Genomic DNA, 13,139 nt, shown 5'->3' on the forward strand with positions numbered 1-13,139 from the left:
GTTGAGGAAAGAAAAGTCAGTTTGTGGTTTAACCGGCTGTGCGCTTCCTCGCTCCTCCACACGGGGGCGACATAGTACTAGTCCACTCTTTCACTCATGATGCTGCTTTTCAAATGGAAGGACAACATAATTGTGTTAATCAGCAGATTAAAACACCTTTTTACTCAAAATTGTAACAATTTATGTATTTGCCTCGTGCATTTTTGGAATATATTGTGTACACTAATGAATAATCAAGAATATTCTTTTTTTTTTTAAGTTTTTTGGACTTAAGCTTTATTTCAAGAATATGTGGAAATATATATTCAACATTATTGTACAATAACCGGTTGAAAATAATATTACATGTTATATTGATGATTTTGCAACTGATATGAAAGTAAAGAAAGAATCAAACACATTTGAACCAAGTTTCATGAAATGATAGAAGGTCAAAAAGTTTTTTTTGTCAAGATATGAAAAATATGCACTGTATCGCTTGTGTTATTGATTTATTGACATGTTGTTTTTGTTGTAAGGGAGCGTCTGACAGCCAGGGAGGGTGTGCACACACTTTCATCCAAGAAGCAGAGTTGTAGGTCAACAACACCCGCACTGGCACTGGAGCAGGGTCGACTACATCTTCTTATCTTCACTATTTATCAGGGAGGACAAAAAAGAATCTTCAAGAAATACAAGAATTAAGTGTTGGATTTCCTAACTTGACGTAAAGCTAATCATACATTGAATATAAAATATATGTGAATGACTTGTGCCTTGACAATTATTGTCTGTATTGAACATGTTTTATTTGTGACGCACCAAAGGTGTATTTGGGACTCATTTCTCTCTTTAAAAAAAAAAGGCACCTTAGAAAACAAATGTGAAATGGACTTGCTAAATGATTCTTTGTTTTTATACAAGTGTGACTTTGTATGTTTTTACATTGCATAAAAGAAATACATTTATTAAGATGTCGGCTCTATTTTTGTTTACTTTTTAAAGGGCAAAGCTGCGTTGGTCACAAGGCACCATAGAAGGTACATCCTGGTGTTATTGTCATGGTCACACGGCACCATAGAAGGTACATCCTGGTGTTATTGTCATGGTCACACGGCACCATAGAAGGTACATCCTGGTGTTATTGTCATGGTCACAAGGCACCATAGAAGGTACATCCTGGTGTTATTGTCATGGTCACACGGCACCATAGAAGGTACATCCTGGTGTTATTGTCATGGTCACAAGGCACCATAGAAGGTACATCCTGGTGTTATTGTCATGGTCACACGGCACCATAGAAGGTACATCCTGGTGTTATTGTCATGGTCACAAGGCACCATAGAAGGTACATCCTGGTGTTATTGTCATGGTCACAAGGCACCATAGAAGGTACATCCTGGTGTTATTGTCATGGTCACACGGCACCATAGAAGGTACATCCTGGTGTTATTGTCATGGTCACACGGCACCATAGAAGGTACATCCTGGTGTTATTGTCATGGTCACAAGGCACCATAGAAGGTACATCCTGGTGTTATTGTCATGGTCACAAGGCACCATAGAAGGTACATCCTGGTGTTATTGTCATGGTCACACGGCACCATAGAAGGTACATCCTGGTGTTATTGTCATGGTCACAAGGCACCATAGAAGGTACATCCTGGTGTTATTGTCATGGTCACACGGCACCATAGAAGGTACATCCTGGTGTTATTGTCATGGTCACAAGGCACCATAGAAGGTACATCCTGGTGTTATTGTCATGGTCACACGGCACCATAGAAGGTACATCCTGGTGTTATTGTCATGGTCACAAGGCACCATAGAAGGTACATCCTGGTGTTATTGTCATGGTCACAAGGCACCATAGAAGGTACATCCTGGTGTTATTGTCATGGTCACACGGCACCATAGAAGGTACATCCTGGTGTTATTGTCATGGTCACACGGCACCATAGAAGGTACATCCTGGTGTTATTGTCATGGTCACAAGGCACCATAGAAGGTACATCCTGGTGTTATTGTCATGGTCACAAGGCACCATAGAAGGTACATCCTGGTGTTATTGTCATGGTCACACGGCACCATAGAAGGTACATCCTGGTGTTATTGTCATGGTCACAAGGCACCATAGAAGGTACATCCTGGTGTTATTGTCATGGTCACAAGGCACCATAGAAGGTACATCCTGGTGTTATTGTCATGGTCACAAGGCACCATAGAAGGTACATCCTCGTGTTATTGTCATGGTCACACGGCACCATAGAAGGTACATCCTGGTGTTATTGTCATGGTCACAAGGCACCATAGAAGGTACATCCTGGTGTTATTGTCATGGTCACAAGGCACCATAGAAGGTACATCCTGGTGTTATTGTCATGGTCACACGGCACCATAGAAGGTACATCCTGGTGTTATTGTCATGGTCACAAGGCACCATAGAAGGTACATCCTGGTGTTATTGTCATGGTCACAAGGCACCATAGAAGGTACATCCTGGTGTTATTGTCATGGTCACAAGGCACCATAGAAGGTACATCCTGGTGTTATTGTCATGGTCACAAGGCACCATAGAAGGTACATCCTGGTGTTATTGTCATGGTCACACGGCACCATAGAAGGTACATCCTGGTGTTATTGTCATGGTCACAAGGCACCATAGAAGGTACATCCTCGTGTTATTGTCATGGTCACACGGCACCATAGAAGGTACATCCTGGTGTTATTGTCATGGTCACAAGGCACCATAGAAGGTACATCCTGGTGTTATTGTCATGGTCACAAGGCACCATAGAAGGTACATCCTGGTGTTATTGTCATGGTCACACGGCACCATAGAAGGTACATCCTGGTGTTATTGTCATGGTCACACGGCACCATAGAAGGTACATCCTGGTGTTATTGTCAGGGTCACATGGCACCATAGAAGGTACATCCTGGTGTTATTGTCATGGTCACACGGCACCATAGAAGGTACATCCTGGTGTTATTGTCATGGTCACACGGCACCATAGAAGGTACATCCTGGTGTTATTGTCATGGTCACACGGCACCATAGAAGGTACATCCTGGTGTTATTGTCATGGTCACACGGCACCATAGAAGGTACATCCTGGTGTTATTGTCATGGTCACAAGGCACCATTGAAGGTACATCCTGGTGTTATTGTCATGGTCACACGGCACCATAGAAGGTACATCCTCGTGTTATTGTCATGGTCACACGGCACCATAGAAGGTACATCCTCGTGTTATTGTCATGGTCACACGGCACCATAGAAGGTACATCCTGGTGTTATTGTCATGGTCACAAGGCACCATAGAAGGTACATCCTGGTGTTATTGTCATGGTCACAAGGCACCATAGAAGGTACATCCTGGTGTTATTGTCATGGTCACACGGCACCATAGAAGGTACATCCTGGTGTTATTGTCATGGTCACACGGCACCATAGAAGGTACATCCTGGTGTTATTGTCATGGTCACAAGGCACCATAGAAGGTACATCCTGGTGTTATTGTCATGGTCACACGGCACCATAGAAGGTACATCCTGGTGTTATTGTCATGGTCACACGGCACCATAGAAGGTACATCCTGGTGTTATTGTCATGGTCACAAGGCACCATAGAAGGTACATCCTGGTGTTATTGTCATGGTCACACGGCACCATAGAAGGTACATCCTGGTGTTATTGTCATGGTCACACGGCACCATAGAAGGTACATCCTGGTGTTATTGTCATGGTCACACGGCACCATAGAAGGTACATCCTGGTGTTATTGTCATGGTCACACGGCACCATAGAAGGTACATCCTGGTGTTATTGTCATGGTCACACGGCACCATAGAAGGTACATCCTGGTGTTATTGTCATGGTCACACGGCACCATAGAAGGTACATCCTGGTGTTATTGTCATGGTCACAAGGCACCATTGAAGGTACATCCTGGTGTTATTGTCATGGTCACACGGCACCATAGAAGGTACATCCTCGTGTTATTGTCATGGTCACACGGCACCATAGAAGGTACATCCTGGTGTTATTGTCATGGTCACAAGGCACCATAGAAGGTACATCCTGGTGTTATTGTCATGGTCACACGGCACCATAGAAGGTACATCCTGGTGTTATTGTCATGGTCACACGGCACCATAGAAGGTACATCCTGGTGTTATTGTCATGGTCACACGGCACCATAGAAGGTACATCCTGGTGTTATTGTCATGGTCACAAGGCACCATAGAAGGTACATCCTCGTGTTATTGTCATGGTCACAAGGCACCATAGAAGGTACATCCTGGTGTTATTGTCATGGTCACAAGGCACCATAGAAGGTACATCCTGGTGTTATTGTCATGGTCACAAGGCACCATAGAAGGTACATCCTGGTGTTATTGTCATGGTCACACGGCACCATAGAAGGTACATCCTGGTGTTATTGTCATGGTCACAAGGCACCATAGAAGGTACATCCTGGTGTTATTGTCATGGTCACACGGCACCATAGAAGGTACATCCTGGTGTTATTGTCATGGTCACACGGCACCATAGAAGGTACATCCTGGTGTTATTGTCATGGTCACAAGGCACCATAGAAGGTACATCCTGGTGTTATTGTCATGGTCACACGGCACCATAGAAGGTACATCCTGGTGTTATTGTCATGGTCACACGGCACCATAGAAGGTACATCCTGGTGTTATTGTCATGGTCACACGGCACCATAGAAGGTACATCCTGGTGTTATTGTCATGGTCACACGGCACCATAGAAGGTACATCCAGGATAGACCAGGGGTTAAGACTGCTGACTGGGAATAAAAGGTACTGGGTTCAAGTCCCACATTGTTTGATGGTATTTTGTTCTATCTCTTTACTGAGTCAGGAGTCCTCGATTACATTCGTGTATGACAAAAAAAATAGTTTCTTCATCACCCAGGATAGCCCAGTGGTTAAGGCTGTTGACTCAGATTTGAGGGTGCTGGTTTCGAATCCTGGTTGGGTTGACATGTAATTTGCAAAACCGGCTGGAGGCTTCAGGTTGACATATATTGTGACTGTGTCACTTCTCTCATGTAATGTTAAAATAATTATTTAATTAACTTTTTTTTTTTTTATCCAATTGCAATTAACCTATTTTTTCTTATTTGTACCCAGGAGAGCTCATTGGTCAACGCTCTTCATTATTAACTTTTTTCTCCTATTCCCACCCACCTCAGGAATTACACTCACTCGCACACACACACTCATTCATACACACACACACACACTCATTCATACACACACACACTCAGAGGTAACCCCTGAGGTGTCATCTTTGACGATTTATTTTTGATCATTATTATCTTTAGTGTTGACTTAATTTTTGAACTATATGTTAGTCAAACAAGTAGCACATAACATTACTCTGTGTGGGGGAGAAGAAACACCCCACAATGTATGTCGTTTTGACGCCATACAGCCAAATTACTGAGTCCCTGTATGGGATTTGAACTCAGTACCTCTGTATCCGGAGCCCACAGTGTTGACCATTGAGCTATCCTGGGTCACGTTAAGATTTGGTTTACGCTCATATACAAATGTTATCAGTCAACTATGATCCAGGTGAAAAAACAAGATCTCCCAAGTTATAGATTTGAACCCAGGATTACTGTGTGAGAGACAACAGTCTTAACCATTGAGCTAACCCGGGACACGTCATAGTGTGGGTTTCGCTCATATACAAATATAATCAGTGAAATATGATCCAGGAAAAACCTGAAAATAAGATTTTCCAAGTCATGGATTTGAACCCAGTAGTACTGCATGAGAGGCAGCAGTCTTAACCATTGAGCTAGTCTGAGTCTCTTTGTAAGTGAAGTCTGGCTCATTCACTAATGGAATCATGACATCTGTCGCAGTGAACTACAACTGAGGTGGAACTAAATTTTGAACCTAAGTTAAATATCAAAACTAATGGAATTCAAACCCAGTACCCCTGTATTTGTTTTTGTTTTTCTGGTCCTGTCCAGCTTCTCAGGCAAATCATATAGTAGATGTAGATGCCCATATCGGCTGTTCAGATTTACTTTACAAAAGAGAAGTGTAGGATACTTCTCTTGTTGCCTTATTTGAATTTGACTTTATTAAATGTATTTATATTAATATTTGGTGCAGCCGGGCCGGAGCAGGAGGGGATAGAAAGAGAAATAAAGGAAGACAGAGGGGGAAATTGTGGGGACAAGAGGGGGATTAGACAGAGAGACAACAACAACAACAGCAAACACAACAATAACAACAATAATAGAACAACATCAGCATATAGGATATGTACAAATATGATGGCAACAGTAATAGCAAAGAAGCAGTTAGCAAAATAAATAATACAGAAATGACAATGAGCATATTTACACTACAAATGGAGCAATACAAATACCAATAGAAATATCACTATTGATAATGAACAATACCAATAATTGACCTCTATTATCAACAATACAGTTGTTCAAATGCAACAATACATACAACTACAGATACCAACAAATTCAGAAAAATGGAGGGGAAGAAAGAGAAGCAATCTATATTAACCTTGTAGATTGTTATTGTAACAACAGGTTAAGCTCTGTCAGTGTGCCATGTGTTACCCAGTTTACCCTAGGGCAACAACGTTCATATATGTTTGATGAAACATGATTATGTCCATGAGTGTATGTATGTATATGTACTTGTATATGTACAGTATGTGTGTATGTATGTTTGTACAGTGAATGTATATGTACAGTATGTGTATATGTGTGTTTGTACAGTGAATGTATATGTACAGTATGTGTATATGTGTGTTTGTACAGTGAATATATATGTACATGTATGTGTATATGTATGTTTGTACAGTGAATGTATATGTACAGTATGTGTATATGTATGTTTGTACAGTGAATGTATATGTACAGTATGTGTATATGTATGTTTGTACAGTGAATGTATATGTACAGTATGTGTATATGTATGTTTGTACAGTGAATATATATGTACATGTATGTGTATATGTGTGTTTGTACAGTGAATGTATATGTACAGTATGTGTATATGTATGTTTGTACAGTGAATGTATATGTACAGTATGTGTATATGTATGTTTGTACAGTGAATGTATATGTACAGTATGTGTATATGTGTGTTTGTACAGTGAATGTATATGTACAGTATGTGTATATGTATGTTTGTGCAGTGAATGTATATGTACAGTATGTGTATATGTATGTTTGTGCAGTGAATGTATATGTACAGTATGTGTATATGTGTGTTTGTACGGTGAATGTATATGTACAGTATGTGTATATGTGTGTTTGTACGGTGAATGTATATGTACAGTATGTGTATATGTGTGTTTGTACGGTGAATGTATATGTACAGTATGTGTATATGTGTGTTTGTACAGTGAATGTATATGTACAGTATGTGTATGTTTGTACAGTGAATGTATATGTGTGTTTGTACAGTGAATGTATATGTACAGTATGTGTATATGTGTGTTTGTACAGTGAATGTATATGTACAGTATGTGTATATGTATGTTTGTACAGTGAATGTATATGTACAGTATGTGTATATGTATGTTTGTACAGTGAATGTATATGTACAGTATGTGTATATGTGTGTTTGTACAGTGAATATATATGTACAGTATGTGTATATGTGTGTTTGTACAGTGAATGTATATGTACAGTATGTGTATATGTATGTTTGTGCAGTGAATGTATATGTACAGTATGTGTATATGTATGTTTGTGCGGTGAATGTATATGTACAGTATGTGTATATGTGTGTTTGTACGGTGAATGTATATGTACAGTATGTGTATATGTGTGTTTGTACGGTGAATGTATATGTACAGTATGTGTATATGTGTGTTTGTACGGTGAATGTATATGTACAGTATGTGTATATGTATGTTTGTGCAGTGAATGTATATGTACAGTATGTGTATATGTATGTTTGTACAGTGAATGTATATGTACAGTATGTGTATATGTGTGTTTGTACAATGAATGTATATGTACAGTATGTGTATATGTGTGTTTGTACAGTGAATGTATATGTACAGTATGTGTATGTTTGTACAGTGAATGTATATGTGTGTTTGTACAGTGAATGTATATGTACAGTATGTGTATATGTATGTTTGTACAGTGAATGTATATGTACAGTATGTGTATATGTATGTTTGTACAGTGAATGTATATGTATGTTTGTACAGTGAATGTATATGTACAGTATGTGTATATGTATGTTTGTACAGTGAATGTATATGTACAGTATGTGTATATGTGTGTTTGTACAGTGAATGTATATGTACAGTATGTGTATGTTTGTACAGTGAATGTATATGTACAGTATGTGTATATGTATGTTTGTACAGTGAATGTATATGTACAGTATGTGTATATGTATGTTTGTACAGTGAATGTATATGTACAGTATGTGTATATGTATGTTTGTACATTGAATGTATATGTACAGTATGTGTATATGTGTGTTTGTACAGTGAATGTATATGTACAGTATGTGTATATGTGTGTTTGTACAGTGAATGTATATGTACAGTATGTGTATATGTATGTTTGTACAGTGAATGTATATGTACAGTATGTGTATATGTATGTTTGTACAGTGAATGTATATGTACAGTATGTGTATATGTGTGTTTGTACAGTGAATGTATATGTACAGTATGTGTATATGTGTGTTTGTACAGTGAATGTATATGTACAGTATGTGTATATGTGTGTTTGTACAGTGAATGTATATGTACAGTATGTGTATATGTGTGTTCGTACAGTGAATGTATATGTACAATATGTGTATATGTGTGTTTGTACAGTGAATGTATATGTACAGTATGTGTATATGTGTGTTTGTACAGTGAATGTATATGTACAGTATGTGTATATGTGTGTTTGTACAGTGAATGTATATGTACAATATGTGTATAAGTATGTTTGTACAGTGAATGTATATGTACAGTATGTGTATATGTATGTTTGTACAGTGAATGTATATGTACAGTATGTGTATATGTATGTTTGTACAGTGAATGTATATGTACAGTATGTGTATATGTGTGTTTGTACAGTGAATGTATATGTACAGTATGTGTATATGTATGTTTGTACAGTGAATGTATATGTACAGTATGTGTATATGTATGTTTGTACAGTGAATGTATATGTACAGTATGTGTATATGTATGTTTGTACAGTGAATGTATATGTACAGTATGTGTATATGTATGTTTGTACAGTGAATGTATATGTACAGTATGTGTATATGTATGTTTGTACAGTGAATGTATATGTACAGTATGTGTATATGTATGTTTGTACAGTGAATGTATATGTACAGTATGTGTATATGTGTGTTTGTACAGTGAATGTATATGTACAGTATGTGTATATGTGTGTTTGTACAGTGAATGTATATGTACAATATGTGTATATGTGTGTTTGTACAGTGAATGTATATGTACAATATGTGTGTATGTGTGTTTGTACAGTGAATGTATATGTACAGTATGTGTATATGTGTGTTTGTACAGTGAATGTATATGTACAGTATGTGTATATGTGTGTTTGTACAGTGAATGTATATGTACAGCATGTGTATATGTGTGTTTGTACAGTGAATGTATATGTACAATATGTGTATATGTGTGTTTGTACAGTGAATGTATATGTACAATATGTGTATATGTGTGTTTGTACAGTATGTGTATATGTGTGTTTGTACAGTGAATGTATATGTACAGTATGTGTATATGTATGTTTGTACAGTGAATGTATATGTACAGTATGTGTATATGTATGTTTGTACAGTGAATGTATATGTACAGTATGTGTATATGTGTTTGTACAGTGAATGTATATGTACAGTATGTGTATATGTGTGTTTGTACAGTGAATGTATATGTACAGTATGTGTATATGTGTGTTTGTACAGTGAATGTATATGTACAATATGTGTATATGTGTGTTTGTACAGTGAATGTATATGTACAATATGTGTATATGTGTGTTTGTACAGTGAATGTATATGTACAGTATGTGTATATGTGTGTTTGTACAGTGAATGTATATGTACAGTATGTGTATATGTGTGTTTGTACAGTGAATGTATATGTACAATATGTGTATATGTGTGTTTGTACAGTGAATGTATATGTACAGTATGTGTGTATGTGTGTTTGTACAGTGAATGTATATGTACAGTATGTGTATATGTGTGTTTGTACAGTGGATGTATATGTACAGTATGTGTATATGTATGTTTGTACAGTGAATGTATATGTACAGTATGTGTATATGTATGTTTGTACAGTGAATGTATATGTACATGTGTATATGTGTGTTTGTACAGTGGATGTATATGTACAGTATGTGTATATGTATGTTTGTACAGTGAATGTATATGTACAGTATGTGTATATGTATGTTTGTACAGTGAATGTATATGTACAGTATGTGTATATGTGTGTTTGTACAGTGAATGTATATGTACAGTATGTGTATATGTATGTTTGTACAGTGAATGTATATGTACAGTATGTGTATATGTGTGTTTGTACAGTGAATGTATATGTACAGTATGTGTATATGTATGTTTGTACAGTGAATGTATATGTACAGTATGTGTATATGTGTGTTTGTACAGTGAATGTATATGTACAGTATGTGTATATGTATGTTTGTACAGTGAATGTGCGTGTGAATGTACGAACTTTGAGTATGAAGGTCTGTACTGTATTTGCCAGCATGAGACCACACCCCACACGGGCAGAAAGGCGGGACGCCCCGCCCGGGGGGCCCAAAGAATTTCATGGTTGCAACACGTGCCAAAGTAGTTGGGAAAGGGCATGTTCACCACTGTGTTACATCACCTTTTCTTTTAACAACACTCAATAAACGTTTGGGAGTTGAGAAAACTAATTGTTGAAGCTTTGAAAGTGGAAGTCTTTCCCATTCTTGTTTTATGTAGAGCTTCAGTCCTTCAACAGTCCGGGGTCTCCGCTGTCGTATTTTACGCTACATAATGCGCCACACATTTTCTATGGGAGACAGGTCTGGACTGCAGGCGGGCCAGGAAAGTACCCGCACTCTTTTTTTACAAAGCCACACTGTTGTAACACGTGCTGAGAGACGCTGAGTTCGATTCCTGGATAGACCAGGGGTTAAGACTGCTAACTCGGAATGAAAGGTACTGGGTTCAAACCCCATTCTGGTTGGTGGTATTTTTTCTACCTCATCCTACTTTACTGAGCCAGGGGTCATAGATGACATTTGTGTATGAAAATAAATACATTCTGCACAAGACCAAGGATAGCTCAGTAGTTTAGACTACTGAGTTGGAATTCCAGGTACTAGGTTCAAACCCCACTCAGGTTGATATAATTTTTTTCCACCTCCAACATATTTTGCTAAGCCAGGAGTCCTCGATTACATTTGTGTATGGAACACAATCTTGTCTGAACAAGACCCAGGGTAGACCAGGGTTTGAGACTGTTAACTCGGAATGTAAGGTGCTGGGTTGAAACCCCACTCTGATTGGTGGTATTTTTTCGACCTCATCATGCTTTACTGAGCCAGCGGTCATAGATAACATTTGTCTATGGAAAGAAATCAACTACTTCACAAGACCAGGGATAGCTCAGTGGTTAAGACTACTACCTTGGAATGAGAGGTACTGGGTTTGAGCCCCACTCTAGTTGACAGAAGTTTGTTCCACATCAACATACTTTACTGAACCAGGACCTTCGAATACATTTGTGTATGGAATACAATCTTGTCTACACCAGATCCAGGATGGACCAGGGGTTAAGACTGCCAACTCCGAATGAAAGGTACTGAGTTCAAACCATACTCTGGTTAGTGGAATTTCTTTCTACCTCATCATGCTTTACTGAGCAAGGGCTCATAGATAACATTTGTGTATGGAAAGAAATGTAAACTTCACAATACCAAGGGTTGCTCAGTGGTTAAGACTGCTGACTTGGAAAGAGCGGTAATGGGTTCAAACCCACTCTTGTTCATAGCATTTTGTTCTACCTCATCATACTTTACTGAGCCAGGAGTCCTCGATTACATTTGTGTATGAAAACAAATATTCTCTCCACAAGACCCAGGATAGCCCAGTGGTTAAGGCTGTTGACTCAGGTTGGAGGGTGCTGGGTTTGAATACTGGTTGGGTTGACATGTAATTTGCAAAACTGGTTGGAGGCTTCAGGGTGACTTTGTTACTTTTCCCATGTAATGTTAAAATAATTATTTAATAAAAGTTTTTTATCCAATTACAATTAACCTATTTTTTATTATTTGTACCCAGGAGAGCTCATTGGTCAACGCTCTCTATTATTAACTTTATACTCCTATTCCCACCCACTTCAGGAATTACACTCACTCGCACACACTCATTGTCACACACACGCACACACACTCATTCTAACGCAAACACACACTCAGGTAACCCCTGTGGTGTCATCTTTGATGATTTGACAATTCATTTTTGATTATTATTACTTTAGTGTTTACTTTATTGTTCAACTATATGTTATTCAAACAAGTAGCACATAACATTACTCTGTTATGTTATGTGCTACTTGTCTCACATAACATTACAAAAGCTGCTCTTTTGCCTTAGCCGACTTTAAAAAGACCTTTACAAAGAGTCCTTTACAACAGTGGTTCTCAAATGGGGGTACGCGTACCCCTGGGGTACTTGAAGGTATGCCAAGGGGTACGTGAGATTATTAAAAAATATTCTAAAAATAGCAAAACAATTCAAAAATCCTTTATAAATATATTTATTGAATAATACTTCAACAAAATATGAATGTAAGTTCATAAAGTGTGAAAAGAAATACAACAATGCAATATTCAGTGTTGACAGCTAGATTTTTTGTGGACATGTTCCATAAATATTGATGTTAAAGATTTTTTTTTTAGTGAAGAAAAGTTTAGAAGTAAGTTGATGAATCCAGATGGATCTCTATTACAATCCCCAAAGAGGGCTCTTTAAGTTGATGATTACTTCTATGTGGAGAAATCTGCATTTATACTTGATTCAATTCTTTATTTTTCAACAAGTTTTTAGTTATTTTTATATCTTTTTTTCCAAATAGTTGAA

The 13,139-nt window shown here is 37.9% G+C and overlaps 1 protein-coding gene across 1 annotated transcript in view; it reads right to left on the minus strand.

The window, feature by feature from the left end:
* Positions 1-474: 474 nt before the first annotated feature.
* LOC133542341 (tubulin epsilon chain-like) overlaps positions 475-13,139 on the minus strand; it is a 40,984-nt gene continuing 28,319 nt past the window's right edge. Inside the window, exon 8 of the mRNA XM_061886381.1 lies at positions 475-634. Within this exon, the coding sequence (XP_061742365.1) occupies positions 492-634 (143 nt within the window). The 3' untranslated portion in view covers positions 475-491. The remainder of the gene's footprint in view (positions 635-13,139) is intronic.

Source organism: Nerophis ophidion, linkage group LG24 (genome assembly GCF_033978795.1).
Source record: "Nerophis ophidion isolate RoL-2023_Sa linkage group LG24, RoL_Noph_v1.0, whole genome shotgun sequence".
Lineage (NCBI taxonomy): Eukaryota > Metazoa > Chordata > Actinopteri > Syngnathiformes > Syngnathidae > Nerophis > Nerophis ophidion.